We start from the raw sequence: 20,526 nt of genomic DNA on the forward strand, positions 1-20,526 counted from the left end.
AGGGTCTTGGTAAAAATGGTGGCTTCCTACGAAGCAATTCCATTCGGCAGATTTCACGTAAGAACTTTTCAGTGGGATCTGCTGGACAAATGGTCCGGATCGCATCTTCAGATGCATCAGCGGATAACCCAATATCCAAGGACAAGGGTGTCTCTCCTGTGGTGGTTATAGAGTGCTCATCTTCTAGAGGGCCGCAGATTCGGCATTCAGGATTGGATGCTGGTAACCACGGAGCCCAGCCTGAGAGGCTGGGGAGCAGTCACACAAGGGAAAAATTTCCAGGGAGTGTGATCAAGTATGGAGACTTTTCTCCACATAAATATACTGGAGCTAAGGGTAAATTTATAATGCTCTAAGCTTAGCAAGACCTCTGCTTCAAGGTCAGCCGGTATTGATCCAGTGGGAAAAACATCACGGCAGTCGCCCACGTAAACAGACAGGGCGACACAAGAAGCAGGAGGGCAATGGCAGAAACTGCAAGGACTTTTCGCTGGGCGGAAAATCATGTGATAACACTGTCAGCAGTTTTTCATCCCGGGAATGGAAACTGGGAAGCAGACTTCCTCAGCACGACCTCCACCCGGGAGAGTGGAAACTTCATTGAGAAGTTTTTTCCACATGATTGTAAACCGTTGGAAAATACCAAAGGTGGACATGATGGCGTCCCGTCTGAAAAAAAAAAAAAAACGGGACAGGTATTGCGCCAGGTCAAGGGACCCTCAGGCAATAGATGTGGACGTTCTGGTAACACCGTGGGTGTACCAGTCGGTGTATGTGTTCCCTCCTCTGCTTCTCATACCTAAGGTGCTGAGAATTATAAGACGTAGAGGAGTAAGAACTATACTCATGGCTCCGGATTGGCCAAGGAGGACTTGGTACCCGGAACTTCAAGAGATGCTTACAGAGGTCTTATGGCCTCTGCCGCTAAGAAGGGACTTGCTTCAGCAAGTACCATGTCTGTTCCAAGACTTACCGCAGCTGCGTTTGTCGGCATGGAGATGGAAAGCCGGATCCTAAGGGAAAAAAGGCATTCCGGAAGAGGTCATTCCTACCCTGGTCAAAGCCAGAAAGGAGGTGACCGCACAACATTATCACCACGTGTGGCGAAAATATGTTGCGTGGTGTGAGGCCAGGAAGGCCCCACAAAGAAATTTCAACTCGGTCGTTTCCTGCATTTCCTGCAAACAGGAGTGTCTATGGGCCTCAAATTGGGGTCCATTAAGGTTCAAATTCGGCCCTGTAAATTTTCTTCCAGAAAGAATTGGCTTCAGTTCCTGAAGTCCAGAAGTTTGTCAAGGGAGTATTGCATATACAAACCCCTTTTTTGTGCCTCCAGTGGCACTGTGGGATCTCAACGTAGTTCTGGGATTTCTCAAATCACATTGGTTTAAAACCAGTCAAATATGTGGATTTGCAGCATCTCACATAAAAAGTGACCATGCTCTTGGCCCTGGCCTGGACCAGGCGAGTGTCAAATTGGTGTTTTTTTTCCTCAAAAAAGCCCATATCTGTTTGTCCATTCGGACAGGGCAGAGCTGCGGACTCGTCCCCAGTTCTCTCCCTAAGGTGGTTTCAGCGTTTTCACCTGAACCAACCTATTGTGGTGCCTGCGGCTACTAGGGACTTGGAGGATTCCAAGTTGCTAGACGTTGTCAGGGCCCTGAAAATATATGTTTCCAGGACGGCTGGAGTCAGAAAATCTGACTCGCTGTTTATCCTGTATGCACCCAACAAGTTGGGTGCTCCTGCTACTAAGCAGACTATTGCTCGTTGGATTTGTAGTACAATTCAGCTTGCACATTCTGTGGCAGGCCTGCCACAGCCAAAAATCTTTAAATGCCCACTCCACAAGGAAGGTGGGCTCATCTTGGGCGGCTGCCCGAGAGGTCTCGGCATTACAACTCTGCCGAGCAGCTACGTGGTCAGGGGAGAACACGTTTGTAAAATTCTACAAATTTGATATCCTGGCAAAAGAGGACCTGGAGTTCTCTCATTCGGTGCTGCAGAGTCATCCGCACTCTCCCGCCCGTTTGGGAGCTTTGGTATAATCCCCATGGTCCTTTCAGGAACCCCAGCATCCACTAGGACGATAGAGAAAATAAGAATTTACTTACCGATAATTCTATTTCTCGGAGTCCGTAGTGGATGCTGGGCGCCCATCCCAAGTGCGGATTATCTGCAATACTTGTACATAGTTACAAAAATCGGGTTATTATTGTTGTGAGCCATCTTTTCAGAGGCTCCGCTGTTATCATACTGTTAACTGGGTTTAGATCACAAGTTGTACGGTGTGATTGGTGTGGCTGGTATGAGTCTTACCCGGGATTCAAAATTCCTCCCTTATTGTGTACGCTCGTCCGGGCACAGTACCTAACTGGCTTGGAGGAGGGTCATAGGGGGAGGAGCCAGTGCACACCACCTGATCCTAAAGCTTTACTTTTTGTGCCCTGTCTCCTGCGGAGCCGCTATTCCCCATGGTCCTTTCAGGAACCCCAGCATCCACTACGGACTCCGAGAAATAGAATTATCGGTAAGTAAATTCTTATTTTCTCATACGTCCTAGAGGATGCTGGGGTCACCATTAGAACCATGGGGGGTATAGACGGGATCCGCAGAAGACATGGGCACTTATAGACTTTGAAAGGGTGTGAACTGGCTCCTCCCTCTATGCCCCTCCTCCAGACTCCAGTTTTAGAATTATGCCCAGTGAGACTCTACTGAGCTCTACTGAGTTTCTCTGAAAAGACTTCTACTGGTTGGGAGAGACATGTACAGTAACTGTCATATTGGGAATTTAAAAAGAATCTGAGGAAGATCCAGTGTATTCAGTGGGAATCTCGCCTCCCCTAACCCTTCTTTCCTCTTCTGCACCTGCTTTATCTTACTGATATGTCCCTGTTTTATTTAATTATTTTTTTCCCAGACAGTCCATGGCTGTGGGGCACTGTAAAACCTTGGATATCATCACCAGTAATTACAGTGCTGACACTTTCCCGAAGAATGCCGCACCCTTTATTTGTCTGTGTCTTAGAACCAATAGCACATGTCTGAGCAGAAACTGTTTTGATTTTTGTTTCTAAATTGTACCTGATCTGTTTACATTAAATATATGGCACTTGTAAATTATCACAATTATTTAGGACACTGCTCTTTATTCCCCTACATGCAGTATGCAACATTTCGAAATGAATTATATTTTCTAGTTCTAATTAAAAAATGCATAACAAAAATATTGAGAGGTCTATTTCTCATCATGGCCCAATAACAAATTTTTCTAATTCTGCTTTTTCGCAAAGACACAAACACATTTTTTGATACTGCATAGGTCCCCGGCAAAACTGGCTGTCAGCGGTAAGCTTTGCTAGCCAGATCAGGTGACCTCTGCACAAAGCTATGTCACATGCTTACTTCAATGGAAGCCTGAACTTCCATTTTCAGATCCCCCCAAAACAAAATAAATAAATAAATAAAAACAGAAAAAGAGTTACAAAAAATATGAATAATTTTTTTTGTATGCACAAAAAAATGCTAACAATAAAACAATTTTCCATCTGTGGCAATTAGAGTACAGTGGTGGTACTGTACCATTCCTGTCCTTCTTAACCATGCGATAACTAGCTTCCGCTTGTCAGATTGCCATCAAAAGCTGCAGTGCAAGTTAAATAGGGAGACAATCTATTTAGGACTCTTCTCCTATAGATAAATTTACCTAACCCTCCGGGGGTGTCAGCTAGGGCTAACCCTCCAGGGGTGACGGGTACGGCTAAAGGGGGATACTCACGGAGCGATATTCTAAGCAATCTGACTGTGTAGTGGGGCCCATCGGGGGTTTCCGCTGTATTCCTCTGGCCCAGTCCTACCCTGTCCTGTCCTTTGGTCTAAACATCGTTAATTCTATTCCTATCTTTCTTCATTACTGTTACTGCTTTATTATGGTAGATAACAGTATTGATAGTATTACGGACAGGACAAATGGGTAACTGACTTGAGCACTTGGAAGTCTTTACCTGGTTGCTGGTATTCTGTCTTCTACTGCTGCAGGAGAGCTATCTGCGGCTGGTTCCTTGGTGTTTATACAGCTGTCCTCAGTGAATGCCATAATTATTTATGGGCAGCTTGGGTTTAGTAGAGTGAATTTATATGGGAAATGATGCTATGACATAGGTGCCACAGTTGAGGAGTGCCACTGTGTTCTAAGAGGACTGTGTTTGTACAGCAAAAATCCATGTAACTACAGTACAACAGGCCCAGATTTCCCACAAGGCAACCTAGGTGCCCACCTAGGGCCCAGTGTATGCCGTCATGACATCAGGCGGACTCGCCCATACCCCCAGAGTCCCGTTGTCTGTACGTGTTAGGTAGTTGTAATATAAAGGCAGTCTGCTGCTCCCCATCTACCAGAACAAATAAAAAACTTAAAAAATAAAAAATAAAATGTGTGTGTATATATGGGGGAGAGGGGGTCTGTCTGCCTGTATGTTTGTACGGACGTCAATTGCAGGGTTATTTGAGTAGTCAGTGTCTAGCTTGTGAAATTACCCTGGTAACCCAGTAATGTCACTGTTCTGTTAGGCAAGCACCCAGTGCTTGCAGTGTGAAAATGCAAACGAAATCCCTGTACCACACAGCCTGGGAAAGGCATGCCCACCATATAGTATACATCAACCTTCGTTACAATTCATATGCGCTAACCAGGGAACAGACACACACATAACTGCGGATGTACCCTAACTCGCCACACCACCAGCTCTTTGTGTCGACACCACAGCCCCCTCTTCAGATGCCACCTCGCAGCGACCTTCTTATCCCTAGCAATCTTTCAGATCTGGCTTGTGTGTTGTAACTAAGAAGCAACAGGGAGAGGGCCATCCACCCTTATAGTACTAAGAGGGTAAAACTAAGGGATAGGATTAATTTAGGGGTTTGGGTTAGGAGTAGGGTATTAACTCTGTGTAGGGTTTAGCGGATTGGATTCAGGGTTAAGGTATTGGAGTTATGGTTAGGGGCGAGTAAGGGTGAGGATTAGGGTAGGGATGATGGCCCTCATTCCGAGTTGCTCGCTCGCTAGCTGCTTTTAGCAGCATTGCACACGCTAGGCTGCCGCCCTCTGGGAGTGTATCTACGCTTAGCAGAATTGCGAACGAAAAAGAGTAGCAGAATTGCGAATAAATAATTCTTAGCAGTTTCTGAGTAGCTCGAGACTTACTCCTACACTGCGATCAGCTCAGCCCGTTTCGTTCCTGGTTTGACGTCACAAACACGCCCTGCGTTGGGCCAGCCACTCCCCCGTTTCTCCAGACACTCTTGCGTTTTATCCTGGCACGCCTGCGTTTTTCCGCACACTCCCAGAAAACGGTCAGTTTCCGCCCAGAAACACCCACTGCCTGTCAATCACACTCCGATCACTTCAACTATGAAAATTCTTCGGACGTGAGTAAATCTACTAAGTTTTGTGCTAAATTACTTAGCGCATGCGCACTGCGTACCATGCGCATGCGCATTTTTTACTTAATCGCTCCGTTGCGAAAATCGGCAACGAGCGAACAACTCGGAATGACCCCCCAATATGCGTCCTGATTTTACAGATCTAAATATTTTTGTGTAGATTCAGGCCCAAAGTAAGCCGTTTTCAACTGCCGTGTAAGGTGGAATTGCCGTCTCCTTTACAGGCTCACCTATACACCTAGATCCTGTCTAGTCCAAGATACAGAACGTCTTGAACCAACAATCCTGAGAATGCAACCTCATAAGGACTAGTGACCTAGGGCCTGATTCAGATTTGTACATAATGCAGATGTTCATGCAATTGAGCGATTATTGGTAGACTGCGCAAGCACCACAATTGCACTACGCATGGACAAAGGTACTTTTGTGATGACACACGCAATCAGAAATTAAAATATAATGCTATGGGTTGTTTGAAGGAGGGGGTCTCAAACTGGTATCTTGCCTAGGGCTCCATGAGGTCTAAATCCGGCTCTGACTCTGAATATACATGTGAACAGGATCCAAGGCGGAGATATGGGACAGTTCTGTTTTGCCTTTTTTACAATTTTTATACATTTTTGTGATACTATTATATATTGGGTTAGGAGTCCAGGTCAGACCATAATATAATGCCATAATATTCTATATGTAGCAGTTGAAGGATTTTACTGTACGGCTGTATATCTGTTAGTGAAATATTACTAGACAGGTTTGTCTTAGGTAATCCTAGTAGTGCACTTTTAGAGTAGCTGGGGTTGTGAAAACCACTGCTTTACATGGTTAGACTGTCGTCCATGAGGATAGAGCTGATTATATGGTGTGTACAGTACTTACAGTATATCTTATGATAGACACAAGCATTATTAGGTCATAGCACTGTATGTAGATCAGTGAAGGGTAACCTGATAGACTAAGGTCATGAGCCACATACACGCCCTTTACCCTTCAGGGTAACAACATTGCTACTCTCAGGAATAAATGAAATTCAGTTAACCACAAGAAAGAAAGAAAAACTTGCCAATCTGTAATATAATCCTGGCAAACATTTTAGTATCAAATAAAAGAAGTGTTCTGAGAATCTTGCACAATTCAGTGTGACTCCTGGGTGGCCAGGTTTGCTTTCTGTTTTCAGAGTTGGGTGTAAGGTAGGAACTGGCCCAACGCTATTCTGCAGAGAGGTTTCTGTTGGTCAGCATGCTGTGTTTGTTGTTTTTAATCTGCTTGATGTGGAAATTGAATTGGCCTTTGCCAAAATCAATCTTCTCTGTTCTGTGACCTGCCGTGCTCAACCCTTGGACCTGGCTTTTATTCAGTAAGAATTGGTAGTTTGCTGTACTGTAGGTCATAAAGCAGAATAAGTTACTTGGTCAGCTAGTGAGGGCCTGGGGTGTTGCAGGCCTCCTTAGTGAAGCCTTTTGCCATCACTGTTTGACATTTAATATCTACCGTTTAGATTTCAACATTGTGATGTCAAGATTTTAATGAAATGTGCCAAGCTCACATTAAGTTCCACTCAAGAATTATTCTATTTACCTTACTTTATTATTTCACACTGTAAACCAGTTTTTTGCTATATTGTTTGTTCTCTCCAAATGCAGTGGAGAAATGTGATTATGACTTTAACCAGTTAACTATGAAGGTGCATGGGATGGGATTATGCTGCTATGCTCACATCCGTGACTGCCAACATCAGCGCCGAATGTGCTCCCCAGAATGCCTTCTGGCAAATGCAACGGTTACAAAAATGGGAGGAGGTGAAGGCCAAGCACTATTATATTCAAAATTGACTTGCCTGCACAGTCTATCTATTCTTGCGATGGTGACCGCGCATCGGCATCAAATCGGGATCGCAAGGTGACTTTCACCTTGCGATCTGCTCTAACTTTTCTTACGATTTTGACTATATAGTCAAAATCGTAAGAAAAAATCTCACCGTGTGTACACACCCTAAGACTGATCTCTGCATGTGCAGGCAGCAGCAGTGGCATCTATTGACACTTTGGGGTGAAAATAATTTATTATTATTATATTTATAAAATATTAAAATCCATTTTTAATAATGTATTCTAAGCGTAAATAAAAAAAATATCTTAACAGTTTTTGGGTGAAATAGAGGCCAGTTAAGTGGTTACGTAATTACGTACTTGCATATAGCTTTTTGCATTTATTTGATTCATGTAATTGGGAAGAAGAATATGATAACAAATCTTTTTATGGGATATATTCCTTACTGTAATCCCTATATTATGCTTTATATTATCATTGTCCAAATATGAAACTTTTTGTAGGCTACATGTCGTGGGGGGGGGGGGGTACATGGGGATGCATATAGCCTACTGTACATATATTTAGTTGCACAGTCTTTTAGATATTCAGGGGCTGATGAGAGTTAAATGCCTGTTTGCAGAGGGTTGGTGTTCCAGGTGCCGATGGTGGTGGAGGGCCCCTCCAGGAGAGTCAGTTTTTAAGACTGCACAAACATAGAATGAGCAGTTAAGGCTGTCACTTGTTGTGATCATGATGGTTGGAACTGTGATGTGCTTTTTTCAGTGCAGGCAGCTAATGACGTTGATCAGGGCCTGAACAGTGATTGGCAGAAACTGGGGAGGGGCTAAGGGCAGCACAGTGTAGGGAGAGAGATGGGCTAATGGCAGCACAGTGTAGGGAGAGAGATGGGCTAAGGGCAGCACAGTGTAGGGAGAGAGATGGGCTAAGGGCAGCACAGTGTATGGAGAGAGATGGGCTAAGGGCAGCACAGTGTAGGGAGAGAGATGGGGTAAGGGCAGCACAGTGTAGAGAGAGATGGGGTAAGGGCAGCACAGTGTAGGGAGAGAGATGGGCTAAGGGCAGCACAGTGTAGAGAGAGATGGGCTAAGGGCAGCACAGTGTAGGGAGAGAGATGGGCTAAGGGCAACACAGTGTAGTGAGAGAGATGGGCTATGGGCAACACAGTGTAGGAAGAGAGATGGGCTAAGGGCAGCACAGTGTAGGGAGAGATGGGCTAAGGGCAGCACAGTGTAGGGAGAGAGATGGGCTAAGGGCAGCACAGTGTAGGGAGAGAGATGGGCTAAGGGCAGCACAGTGTAGGGAGAGAGATGGGCTAAGGGCAGCACAGTGTAGGGAGAGAGATGGGCTAAGGGCAGCACAGTGTAGGGAGAGAGATGGGCTAAGGGCAACACAGTGTAGGGAGAGAGATGGGCTAAGGGCAGCACAGTGTAGTGAGAGAGATGGGCTAAGGGCAGCACAGTGTAGAGAGAGATGGGCTAAGGGCAGCACAGAGTAGGGAGAGAGATGGGCTAAGGGCAGCACAGTGTAGAGAGAGATGGGGTAAGGGCAGCACAGAGTAGGGAGAGAGATGGGCTAAGGGCAGCACAGTGTAGAGAGAGAGATGGGGTAAGGGCAGCACAGTGTAGAGAGAGATGGGGTAAGGGCAGCACAGAGTAGGGAGAGAGATGGGCTAAGGGCAGCACAGTGCATGGAGGGATGGGGTAAAGTCAGCTCTATGAGGAGAGGGGCTGGATAAAGGTGGCAGATGTATGCATTTTCTTAAACATACATTCAATTTTCTTCCAACTCCTGCTTCAGGCCCATTATCTATTTTCACCGGTTTCAAACCCAGGACTGCTGTGCAACTGCAGAACTAGAAGAGGGGAGCCAGGTAAAACATAGCCACTAACTGTACCTGTAAACTTTTTTTTTTTTAAATATTGGCGTGTATCTGCGGGAACGTAAGCTCACCACGGGATCAGCGCTGTGTATCACACACATCTTCAGAACTGTAATAATTTTCACCCTAATGCAGTACACTTCTAGAAAAAAAATGTTTTTGTTTTTTATAATTGGCTGGACTGTATGATCGTTTCTTATATATGTATGTGTGTGTGTGTGTGTTTGTGTTACTGTGCTGCTTTTTCCAAAGAAAATACGGAGAAATGTACTTTGGTTCAGCCATATAGTATTTTCATGTAGATAGTGCTGCCTCTCAAGTATACCCCTAAAAGTATTCTAACATTTATAGGGATAGACTTTGTTTATATTTGTCCTGTTAAAAAACGCTACTAAAAGTCACCCCTCTGTACATTCTTAGTATTTTTCTCCAAGGTCCGTATGAGCGGATGAGATCTCCACATCTTGGTCTGTGGCCAAACAGCGTATGTGTGATTCATAAATGCTGCTTATGATCATCGTTAACACGCCTTTTTAGCCTGGTGTTCTCCCTGTGGTAGGAGGACGCAGCTCTTACAGGAACATTAAGATCTTGTCATTGCAGCACTACTGAGAGAAGAGACACCAGAGGCAAGGAAACAATTGTCAGCATTGTAGGCAGTGGTATCCACTAGGGGGTGCAAGCCAAACCAGGATCAAACCAAAATGCTGACTCCTCCTCAACAGGAGCCTGGTGCTGCACTGTGACATTGCATGCAGCACTCTGCTCCTGTCCGTGTGGGAGCTGGCAGCACAGCTTATTCACTGAAAACACAGGAATATTTTTTTTTTTTTTAAATTGTTTATTTTAATTTTCAGGTTATAAATGTCACAACAGCTCCCCACCACACGTGGGGTGAGCTGCTACTTGTTACACTATATTATCCAAGGCAGAAATGTAACCTTAATACAAAGAACAAGCGGTTCCCAACATGTGGAGAGATAATCAAAATAAGAGCCATTAACCAAACATTTGTTAGAACGATAAACAGCGGTGATTTATGTCACGTAGTGAGTGAGGGCTATTCAGACGGGTGGGAACCGGGGATTAGATTCATAACTATAGCAACATAGAGGATATTACTAAAGAGAGAGAGGGCGTGAAGAGAAAGAAGGGGAGACGGGCAAAGACGGGGAGGGAATAGAGTGGGGGGGGAGAAGGGACATGGGAGGAGGCACCACCAGTGCGCCCCCGTGTACCGCTGAGCTAGTGCAGGGCGTTAGAACCAAGAGGGAAGGTGCTACTTGAGGAACACGAAGAGGACATATTAAAGATAAACCTATAGCCACTTGTCGGGTGAGGAGGTTACTGACATCATAATAGGAGAGCCGCCGGGCCCTCGGGGAATCGTAGTCCCCCTGCGGGATTCTGAGAATCAAACCATAATTCCCAGCTCAGGAGAAACTGGAAGGACCTGTTATGAAGGTATGCTGTAATTTTTTCCATGCTTGCGAGGTACCATACTTTGTTGATGACTTGTTTGATAGGGGGGGCCTCTCTCTGTTTCCATTGGCGGGCAAGTGAGCACCTGGCCGCATTTAGGATCTGCGTCAGTAGTTTACTGGAGTTTGGAGGTGCGTTGGCAATGGGGAGACCTAGCAGGAAGGACCAAGGATCTTTTTTAACCTGGGTCTGGAGTACTGTGCTCAACAGGCGTGCAACTGCGTCCCAATATAGTATAATTTTAGGGCACGTCCACCAAATGTGGAGGAAAGAGCCGTGGCCACCGCATCCTCTCCAGCACATGGGTGATGAAGAGGGAAACATTTTGTGGAGTCTAGAGGGGACAAAATACCACCTGTATAGGATTTTGTATGCGTTTTCCTTTACTAGGGTTGAGATAGAGGACTTCGCGGCTGCAGCGAAGATGTCCGACCAAGCGTAGTCCTCAGGCACCGGACCGAGGTCCCGTTCCCACTGGAGTATGAAAGCCGGGGTCGTCGTCTGGTCCCCTGTCTGGAGAAGGGAATACAGTAGGGAGATGATTCCGCGTGCGAGCGGTTTATGATAGCAGTAGGATTCCAAAGTGGTGAGAGGTTGGAACGGGGACGAGCTCGTTAAAGAGGTGACAAAATGTCTAATCTGGAAATAGGTGAAAGGGTTCGCCTCCGGGAAGTCAAATTTCGTCATGATATCCGGTAAAGGCGCACATGAACCTTCGGTGAGCACGTCCATGACAAAGCGAATATTCCGTTCCAACCATGGACGCGAGCGGGTCAGAGATTGTCCCGGAGCGAATGAAGGGTTGTCCCATAAGGGAGTGAGTGCCGAGGGAGATGACAACAGGTGAAAATGACGCGCGCAATAGTCCCAGATCTGGCAAGTGAAATCCAGCACAGGGTGCATTAGTAGATGAGTAGATCTAGTTCTAGGAGGGGATATAAGTAGGGACGACAGCGATGGAATGCGGCTAAGCGCTGTCTCCAGTTGGAGCCAGCGTACAGACTGCGGAGGAGCAAACCAGGTCACCGCCTGGCTGAGATGGGTGGCCAAGTAGTAGAGACGGATATCCGGAAAGCCTCTCCCTCCATCTTGCACCGGTTTGCGCAGAGTAGAGAAGCCTATCCTAGGGACCTTACCTCTCCACACAAAGCGGAGCAACCAGGAGTGGACCTGAGCCAGTACATAGTCCGGGACTTTTACTGGCAGCGTCTGGAACAAATAAAGTAGGCGGGGGACAATGTTCATTTTCAGAACTATGATACGACCCAGCCAGGAGATAATCAGTGATTTCCATTTCTGGAGGTCGGCTTTAAGGTTTCTAAGCAATGGCGTGAAGTTTTCTTTATATAAGTCTCCGTATTGGCGCGTAATAAAGATCCCCAAGTAACGAATCTTCGAAGCGCACCAGGAGAATCTGAAGTCGTTCTGCATGTGGGACAGTCGAGGAGGGGGGATGTGGAAGGGAAGAGCTTCCGTTTTGGACCAGTTGACTTTGTAACCTGAAACGTGGCCATAATCAGATAGGAGGTCAAAAAGATTCGGCAGAGAGGTGTGCGGTGAGGAAAGCGATAGGAGGACATCATCTGCGAACAGAGAGATCTTGTAGTCAAAGCCCCCCACCTCCAACCCACCAATGTCGGGCGAGGCTCGTATGCGAGCTGCTAATGGCTCAATTACTAAGGCAAAAATCAGAGGTGAGAGTGGGCATCCCTGTCTAGTACCGTTGGATATGTCCATAGGGTCCGACTGCACCCCATTTACAGATACTCTGGCGGAAGGATTCGAGTACAAGGCCTGGATCCCCGTGAGGAATTCTCCCTGGAAGCCAAAGTGAGCAAGAGTTTCAAACAAAAAGGGCCAACCTATCCTGTCAAACGCTTTCTCCGCGTCCAGAGAAAGCAGAAGAGCAGGAGTACGTGTAAGGTTGATGTGGTGAGCAAGACTAACAACACGCCTCGTGTTGTCTCGTGCTTGGCGGCCGGGGATAAATCCCACCTGGTCATTATGGATAAGGTGGGGTAATACGCTATTCAATCGGAGGGCTAGAATTTTTGCGTATATCTTAACATCCGAGTTAAGTAGCGAAATGGGTCTATAGTTAGCGCAATTGGATGCGTCTTTACCGTCTTTGGGAATAACTATTATCTTAGCCTCCAGGGCCGATTTGGAGAAAGAAGCTCCCTGTAAGACAGCGTTGAAGAGGGATGAAAGATGGGGCATAAGCTGGGGGAGAAAAGCCTTGTAATAGGCGGCGGTAAAGCCGTCTGGGCCAGGCGCCTTGGTGAGTTTTAGGGCTTTGACCACGGCGGCAATTTCTTCGTCGGATATCTTTGAGTTTAGTTCTGCAGCAACCGATGGGCTCAGGCAAGGAAGGTGGCAATGGGATAGGAAGGTACGGATGGCCCCAACAAAGTCCGGGTTCGATTGAGTGGACCTATGGGCATTGTACAACTTTTCGTAAAAGCGCGAAAAAGTTTCAGTAATACGTTTGGGATCAACTGTTTTCTTGCCAGGGGAATACTGGATAGATAAAACGTTATTTCTTGCAAGTTTAGCCCGAAGCCTAGTGGCTAGCAGGCGATCAGCTTTATCCCCTTTTTCATAAAAGGACTGATTGAGCCATTTCAGGCTGGATTCTACTTTTGCCGTCAGGAGCATGGTCAGCTCCCCCCTGGCCGTGGACAAGGATGAGAGATCTGCTTCGGAGCCAGTTGTTTTGTGTTTCCGTGAGAGGGAGGCGACTAAGTCCGAGAGCTCCCGGATGCGTTTGGATCTGGTCTTCTTATTATAGGAGGAGGCGCTGTTCAAGCAACCTCGGATTACTGCCTTATGGGCGTCCCATAATAACATAGGCGAGACAGACGGGGATGTGTTTGTCTCAAAGTAGTGGGAGAGTTCCGCAGCTATGTGAGTTTTCGTTTGGGGATTGAGAAGGAGTCTGTCATTCATCCTCCACACAGGGTGGCGATCGGGAGGGCGTGGACCCGAGACGTCCACAGTAACCGGACCGTGGTCTGACCACGTGCTGGGGTGGATGGAGGTGTCAAGGATACATTGAGCAGGTTCCGAGCTTAGAAATATCATATCCAGTCTTGTGTAAACATCATATATAGGGGAGTAGTATGTGTAATCCTTAGCATTCGCCTCTTTCACTCTCCACGAGTCGAAGAGAAGGTGTCGTGATAGCAGGAGATTTAAAGCAGCTGCATTGCGCGAGTGTGAGGAACGCAGAGATCTGGGTAGAGGTTTAGATCTGTCCAGGGCACTATCCAGAGTCACATTAAAGTCTCCTCCTAAAACCACGTTTCCGCGTCTATGCAGGGCTAACAGGCTATTTAGGGAGTGGAAGAAAGGGGCCTGGAGCTGGTTTGGAGCGTATATATTCAGGAAAGTGTAGGGGGATCCGTTTAATAACCCTACTAGCATCAGGTATCTACCTTCAGGGTCCTTCCATGTTTCAGAGGGGGTGAAATCTAGGTGGCTAGCAAATAGTATAGAAACCCCCTTTTTCTTGCGTATGGGGTCGCAAGCATGGAAAGTGTGTGGGAAGGATTTTGATCTAAGTTCTGGATGCAACTTACCCGAGAAGTGGGTCTCCTGTAAAAATACGATGTCACCTCTAAGTTGCTTAAGGGTCTGGAATAAGAGAGAACGTTTACGTGGGCTGTTCAGACCTTTCGTGTTCAAAGTGACTATTCTAAGTACCATGGTATGAAAGCGGAGCTCTATTCATGTGGGAGCGCACCAGCGGGACCCCAGGAGTGAGAGGGGAAGGGACAGGGAAGGAGACCAGAGAAAGAAGAGGAGAGAGAGTAGGAGAACAGAGGTAAAACAGGCAGACATAAGTATCAGTATCTAGTAGACAGAAAAAATCCATTCTCACTAGTCGGACCCAAGGAAGAAATAGACCTGCAGGTCCAGTTCGTCCGACGTCGACCTCGGAGGTCGAATGGGGGGTGAATGAACCCAGCCGATCGGAGAGGAGGCCGGGTCCCGTGTGTGATCAGAATCAATTTAAGTGTATATATTGCGTGTAGTAGGCAAAAGGAGCTAACAGGGAAAGGAGGGGGGGGGGGGGGGGAGGGAGGAAGGCAGACATAGAGGAACCAAGGGTAAACCTGGTATGGCGATCATAGGGTCGCAATAGTAACACTAGGACTAATATAAGAAAGAAAAAGAAAAAAAAGAAAAAAAAAAAAAAGGGAGAAACAAAATGAGGCCGCGGTCCAGTCGCGCCACCCGGGGCAGGAGCCCCCGCGGCCAACCGCGAGGGGCCCCTGTCCCAGGGGCCCGAGAAGGCCCGCCCACCCAACATGCAACATGGCATTAAACAGTAAACATTAGTTATATAGAGGGCCCTGCACCCCACGGGGACCCCCGCAAAGCGCAGCCAGACCCCCTTAGGTTCACTGAGAGTCCGTGTGGGCGTCCAATCCCTACGAGGCCATCAGCCTATGTCGGCTCATGTATCCGGAGAGGCGCTTGATGCCGCTCCAACTGTGTTCCAATCTGGAGAAGGGGCCGTGAGGGGAGGGGAGGTGTTGACTGGGAGAGGTCGCTGAGAGGCGGCCGGGGGGCCGGAGATGTTCAGTTGACGGAGCAGTTGTAGGGCCTCATCAGGAGATCTGGCAGAGAGAAATTTGCCGTCCGCCCTGACCTGGAGGGCAAAGGGAAAGCCCCAACACAGGAATATTTAGTATCCCCCAAATGTATCACATAGAGACTGCAGTAGATATCTCCGATATATGCTCCAATCCTTCCATGCCCACCAGAAGCTGCAACCCCCATAGGTTTCTATGTGGATGCTTTGCTGCCAGATTTTTTTACTAAGCTTGCATTCCAGAGATTAGCCCCTGCAGCTGAAGATGGGATATACATTGCAGACTTAGCCAGGAGAGAACCCTGCGCTTGTGTGATCAGCAGGGCAGCACAAGAGCCCCAGCACCACACTGAGCTCATCATCTCCTTTTGGTGCCCCTGTCCCTGCGGGTGTAGAATGTTGCACCCCTTCTTAATAATCCCATTCTGCAATATGATTGTGGGCACTAATATTGCGCCCCAGTCGCATTGCCTCTTAGATTCCAAAAGAAAATGCATTGCCTCCTAAGTGTTTAGCATCTTCCGAGTGTTTACCATCCGCAAGTTGGGCGTGGACAGAATTGCATCCCTTGCACATTGGTAAAGCCCATCAAGGCATGTGATGATGTGAATTGGCTTCATGACTTGCCTGCTTGATGGCAGACCCTATAGCTTAGCAATGCAGTTCGGCAAACCTGAAGCGTTGGAGAGAGATGAGAAGGGCAGTTAAGCTGCTTAGCAGTAATACTGAATGTTGGGTTTTAAGGGCCCTACACACTAGAAGCATACGTGCTGACATCCTAGCTGCTCTCTCCGGGAGAGAGCAGCCAGGTCAGCTCAGCAGGGGAGCGGGGCACGGCTATGACGTGCATAGGGGGGCGGGACAGAGGCGGAGCGGGGTTATTGTGGCACATAATTTAAGCCACGCACCCTGCTCTGTAATGCCGCGATTACCGGCATTTATACAGTAGGGGGTGGGGCTATGATGACGCGATTCAGCAAGGATCAGGTCATCGACTGCCCGGACCGCCCACTTTACTCACTAAGTGGGCAGCCAGGCAAGGGGGAACTTGAAAAATCGGGAGACTTACTTGCTCTTCCGGGGGGCCAGGAGGGTCACCTGATTTTCGGGAGCCTCCCACCCATTCCTAGAGAGTAGGCAAGTATACTGGAAGACCTGACCAATATGGAAGATGAGCAATTTCCCTTGAACTTCGCAGAGCCCTGAAAAAAGAAATTGAGTGTACACACTAATGGGCCCTACACACTGACAGATCCGCCGCCGAGCTGCCCGATGGCGGAAATGGCCGACTGGCGACCCGGCGGCAGGGGACAGTGACAGGGGAGTGAAGTTTCTTCACTCTCCCCATCACCCGGCTCCATAGCAGTGCAGGCAAATATGGAAGAGATCGTCCATATTGGCCTGCATGCACAAGCGACTGGGCACCAGCGATGAACGATCACATAAAGACGGACGGAGACGCTGAGCGGTAATGAGACTGAGCGGCATGCAGCTCCTGTCAGTGGCTCAGATAGAATGGAGCCGCTGCCGGGGAGGGTTCGTGAGGAGGAGCAATGTCACATCATGAACATCGCTCATCGCGGCTCTGTACACACATGCTATGATGAGCGATGTCACAAGTGACATTGCTCACATGGAGCATGCTGCACCGTCATCAGTCGACCTTTAATCAAAGAGCGTGGGTGCACGCATTGATGATTGCAGGGCCATACACACTAGACGCTTTGTGAACACTAGACTCGATTGTGAACACTATCGTTCACAATTGTCGTTATCGGCCATATCGGTCAGAATAGTCGTGTAGTGTGTATGGCCCTTTACTGCTGTGACATTGGTTTGTATTCTAAAAGACAATAAGATTTTTGCTCCAATGCAATTGTGGCTAACTGTATTGCAGCTTGTGAGACAGGGGTGGCCAATAGGCAGGACATGTTGGGGTGTGTAGTTCTATAGCAGCTGGAGGGTCCTTTATAGCCCACATGTGTTGTAACACAACACTTGAGTCTCCTCAGCAATAGATGACTCTTCTATAGCTTCACTGACCTCTTCTGGTAGTAAGTAGGCACTACGTAGAAAAAGCATCTCAACAAAATTGTGTTTATTTTTTTTGTTAATGAGCTAGATATATAGAAGAGTTGTAAGTGTATGGTTCTCCATTATACCTGCAAATGCCAACATTCATGTAAATGTGATGAGAGTGTACAGGGCATGTCACTGAGCGCTGCAGCCAGTGGGCACTACCCACCGCATGTGTGTGCCAGGCTGACCTGTGCCCTGATGCCTACACTGATGGGGTGCTTGGCAGCAGGGGGTAGTCACATCAGCACTGACGGCCAGGTGATGCCCTCACACCCTGCACTTCATAGCAGCAATATATATACACATACACAATACAAATGAAGTCTCTAAAGTTATGTAGATCTTTCTCCTCTTTGTATTGACTTATAATGTACTTGTTTATTTTCAGAGGTTTTCCATCAGGATTGAATGTAGCCCTTTTTTCAAAGGCAAATATATGGTGGTTTATAGTTTGTAAAGGCAGTTTAATAAATAAATCCTGCATTTTTTTTTTTTTTTAAATGAGCGGCATTTCTGCTTCTTATTCTTAATCTTTGATTACTGTTAAATATTTTGTACTAGAAAAAGTAGAACTGAATGTCATTTGTAAAACTACTCTGAAGAGCAACATAATTAAACACTTATTGCTCTTTCTCGGCCTCTTTTGCACTCAGTGATACTCGTAGTTTTTGCAGTAAGTGTATAATCATAATGAGTCTTATTCTAACTAGTGGTTCAGTTAATAATTTATACAGTCAGTTATTTGCTGACAGAAAGTCCAAGTATTTGTTGTTGCTCTGATAGTGGGTATTTTTATCAATATGCAGGTTTGGCAGCATAATAAAGGGTGTAAATGTACGTCTTAAAAAATAACAAATGGGGCCCATAGATGATGTAAATGTATATACTGTAGGGTGAATAATTATCACTGTAATATATAAAGGAAGCACAGTTGGTTTATTTCATTCATGGGCATAGGTAACACTATAATTTAATAAAGGGCACACTTTTTTTTTTTCCAGCCCCATATACCCACCTGACATGTCCCAGTCAGCATGGGAAGAGGTATTCTGTTTTTTTGCTAGGGCAGACAAGATAGCTGTGATTTCAACTATTTCACCTTTCACAACCAACTCTTTCTTTGGGAGTTAATGTTTTGGTGGATTAACCTGCTTGATAAATTTACCCCATACCCCAACCAACCAGTGTCGGCACCTGATGTGTCATGTTCTAAACATAGTATATAAAATACTGCAGCAATCAAATGCAACAGAGACAGTAATGACCAGGGTTATCCAGTTTGGTGTATAGAAATAGTGATGTTGCTGATTGAAACAAAGGGGGGAATTCAGTTGTGGGCAAAGGGGGCAAATTGCATTTAAACGCGGGCAATGGCATCCCTTCTTACACCCTTCGCCTGGCTGATTCGCACCCCAATTTGCTTAAAAGTGATTGCTACCCTATAGGGTATCCCGTTGCCGTAAAGCGCAGTAACTCATGCATATTCGGCCAGGCGAACGGATGTGCCCTCAATTGAAATCCCCTGAAGTAGGATATTATAGTAACTGATGGAACTTCTGATTAGCATCTTACTGTAAATGATGACGATGATAATGATCTGACTTTTTTTTTTTTTTTTTTAATATGGACTATTTACAAAGGCAAATGTCTGATTTCTTAGAACACCACCTTCCATACACTTACCTGTATAACTGTTTTCCTAAATGTCATCCTTTTACTGCATGTTATGCCAGATATCTCAAATACTGATCTAGAGTGCTAGATTGTTAGCATTATTTTGTAGAAATTAACAAAAAAAATTAGGCTTTTCATCATTTCCAGTGGCCATAGAGAGACTATTAGTCAATGTACACTGGCCATATACGGGGATATGCAATAAGTTTCCGGATGCACAAAAATCATTATATTTACAAACAAAATGAACATTAAATTTTTTCTGAGTATTCACCAGAGGAGTCACCAGAGGAGTTGCATGCGCTCAATAACGAATTACCAAGCTCCTGGATACATTCATGGGCCTGAAAATTCTCCACTTTCCTGGACTTGTGGGCAGGGGCATTGCTGCAGTGGTGAAGGGCACCACAAGTGCAAATTCTTGGACGGCACCTGGAAATGGCTTTCAATACTTGCGTCAGGGATTGGATGGTGTACCAGTCCCCAGTGAAGGTGTGCTGCTGCAGGAGTTATACAGTAGCTACATGACCAGTCTTGGCCACAAAAAAAGCCACCATCTGCTTGACCACTTCTGTGGCAAAGCACCTCCTACTGGGGTCCACTGGGTCGCCTGTGGTTTGGTCTCAGAGTTGAAACTTTAGATCCAGGATTCATCGCACTGATGATATCCAAGACAGTGTTTAAGCGACCAGCATGTTGTGGCACAAAGTCGCCCGAGCCTCCTTCTGCTCTTCAGTCAGCTGATGGTGGACCCAGTGTGCAGAAATCTTACTCAGGGCAAGTTTTTCGTGGATTATCAAGTGGAAATATCCCAATCGGATACCTGCCTCCTTCTGGGCCACGTGTACCCTGGCATCCACCTCAAGTATGGCCTGCATGGCAGCCACGTTCTCCTCAGCGATGGCGGACACAAGTCGCTGCAGCACTCCTCCTCTTCCCGGGACCGCCTCCCGTGCCGAAATTCTGCAAACCACTCAAACACAATGGTTCCTTCCCAAACTCAGCTTGCGGCAAGTCAAAACACTCCTGCTGTCGCAGACAACTCTTGTAGTCGTAGATGATCATGACTCTCCAGCAGCCTCTGTTGAGCTCCATATTGAGTTTGTGAACATGCTACCCCTGGATTCACAGAAAACTCTCAGAATTTTTTTGTGTGCTCCTCTATGGCAATCCTAGGTGTGATGGCGGATCACATTTCAGAATGCAGTCCGTAATTTTAACCTGCAGAATTACAGCTGTAGTAAGCGTGTATTTATCTTCACCTACTGCTGCCATTTACCTGTGTGCTGTGTATTTTACTAAATGTGGGCTTTTATTTTACAGTGGAATATAGTCTGTGAAGATGACTGGAAGGGGCCGCTAACAACGTCTTTGTTTTTTGCCGGTGTCCTTACGGGCTCGTTTATTTCCGGACAACTCTCAGACAGGTAATGGGTTTTACATCTTACTAACCTTTTATTGAATATGTGGGACTGAATGCAGCTTGATCACGGACCATTTGGCCTTTGCTTCCAACAGCATACACGGGGATACCAAT

The 20,526-nt window shown here is 46.5% G+C and overlaps 1 protein-coding gene across 1 annotated transcript in view; it reads left to right on the forward strand.

Annotated features, from left to right (window-relative positions):
• LOC134933180 (solute carrier family 22 member 4-like) overlaps positions 1 to 20,526 on the forward strand; it is a 265,361-nt gene that overhangs the window by 32,505 nt on the left and 212,330 nt on the right. The window contains exon 2 of the mRNA XM_063928193.1: positions 20,313 to 20,416. Coding sequence (XP_063784263.1) covers positions 20,313 to 20,416 — 104 coding nt within the window. The remainder of the gene's footprint in view (positions 1 to 20,312; positions 20,417 to 20,526) is intronic.

This window comes from Pseudophryne corroboree, chromosome 6, assembly GCF_028390025.1.
Source record: "Pseudophryne corroboree isolate aPseCor3 chromosome 6, aPseCor3.hap2, whole genome shotgun sequence".
In the NCBI taxonomy this organism is placed as follows: domain Eukaryota; kingdom Metazoa; phylum Chordata; class Amphibia; order Anura; family Myobatrachidae; genus Pseudophryne; species Pseudophryne corroboree.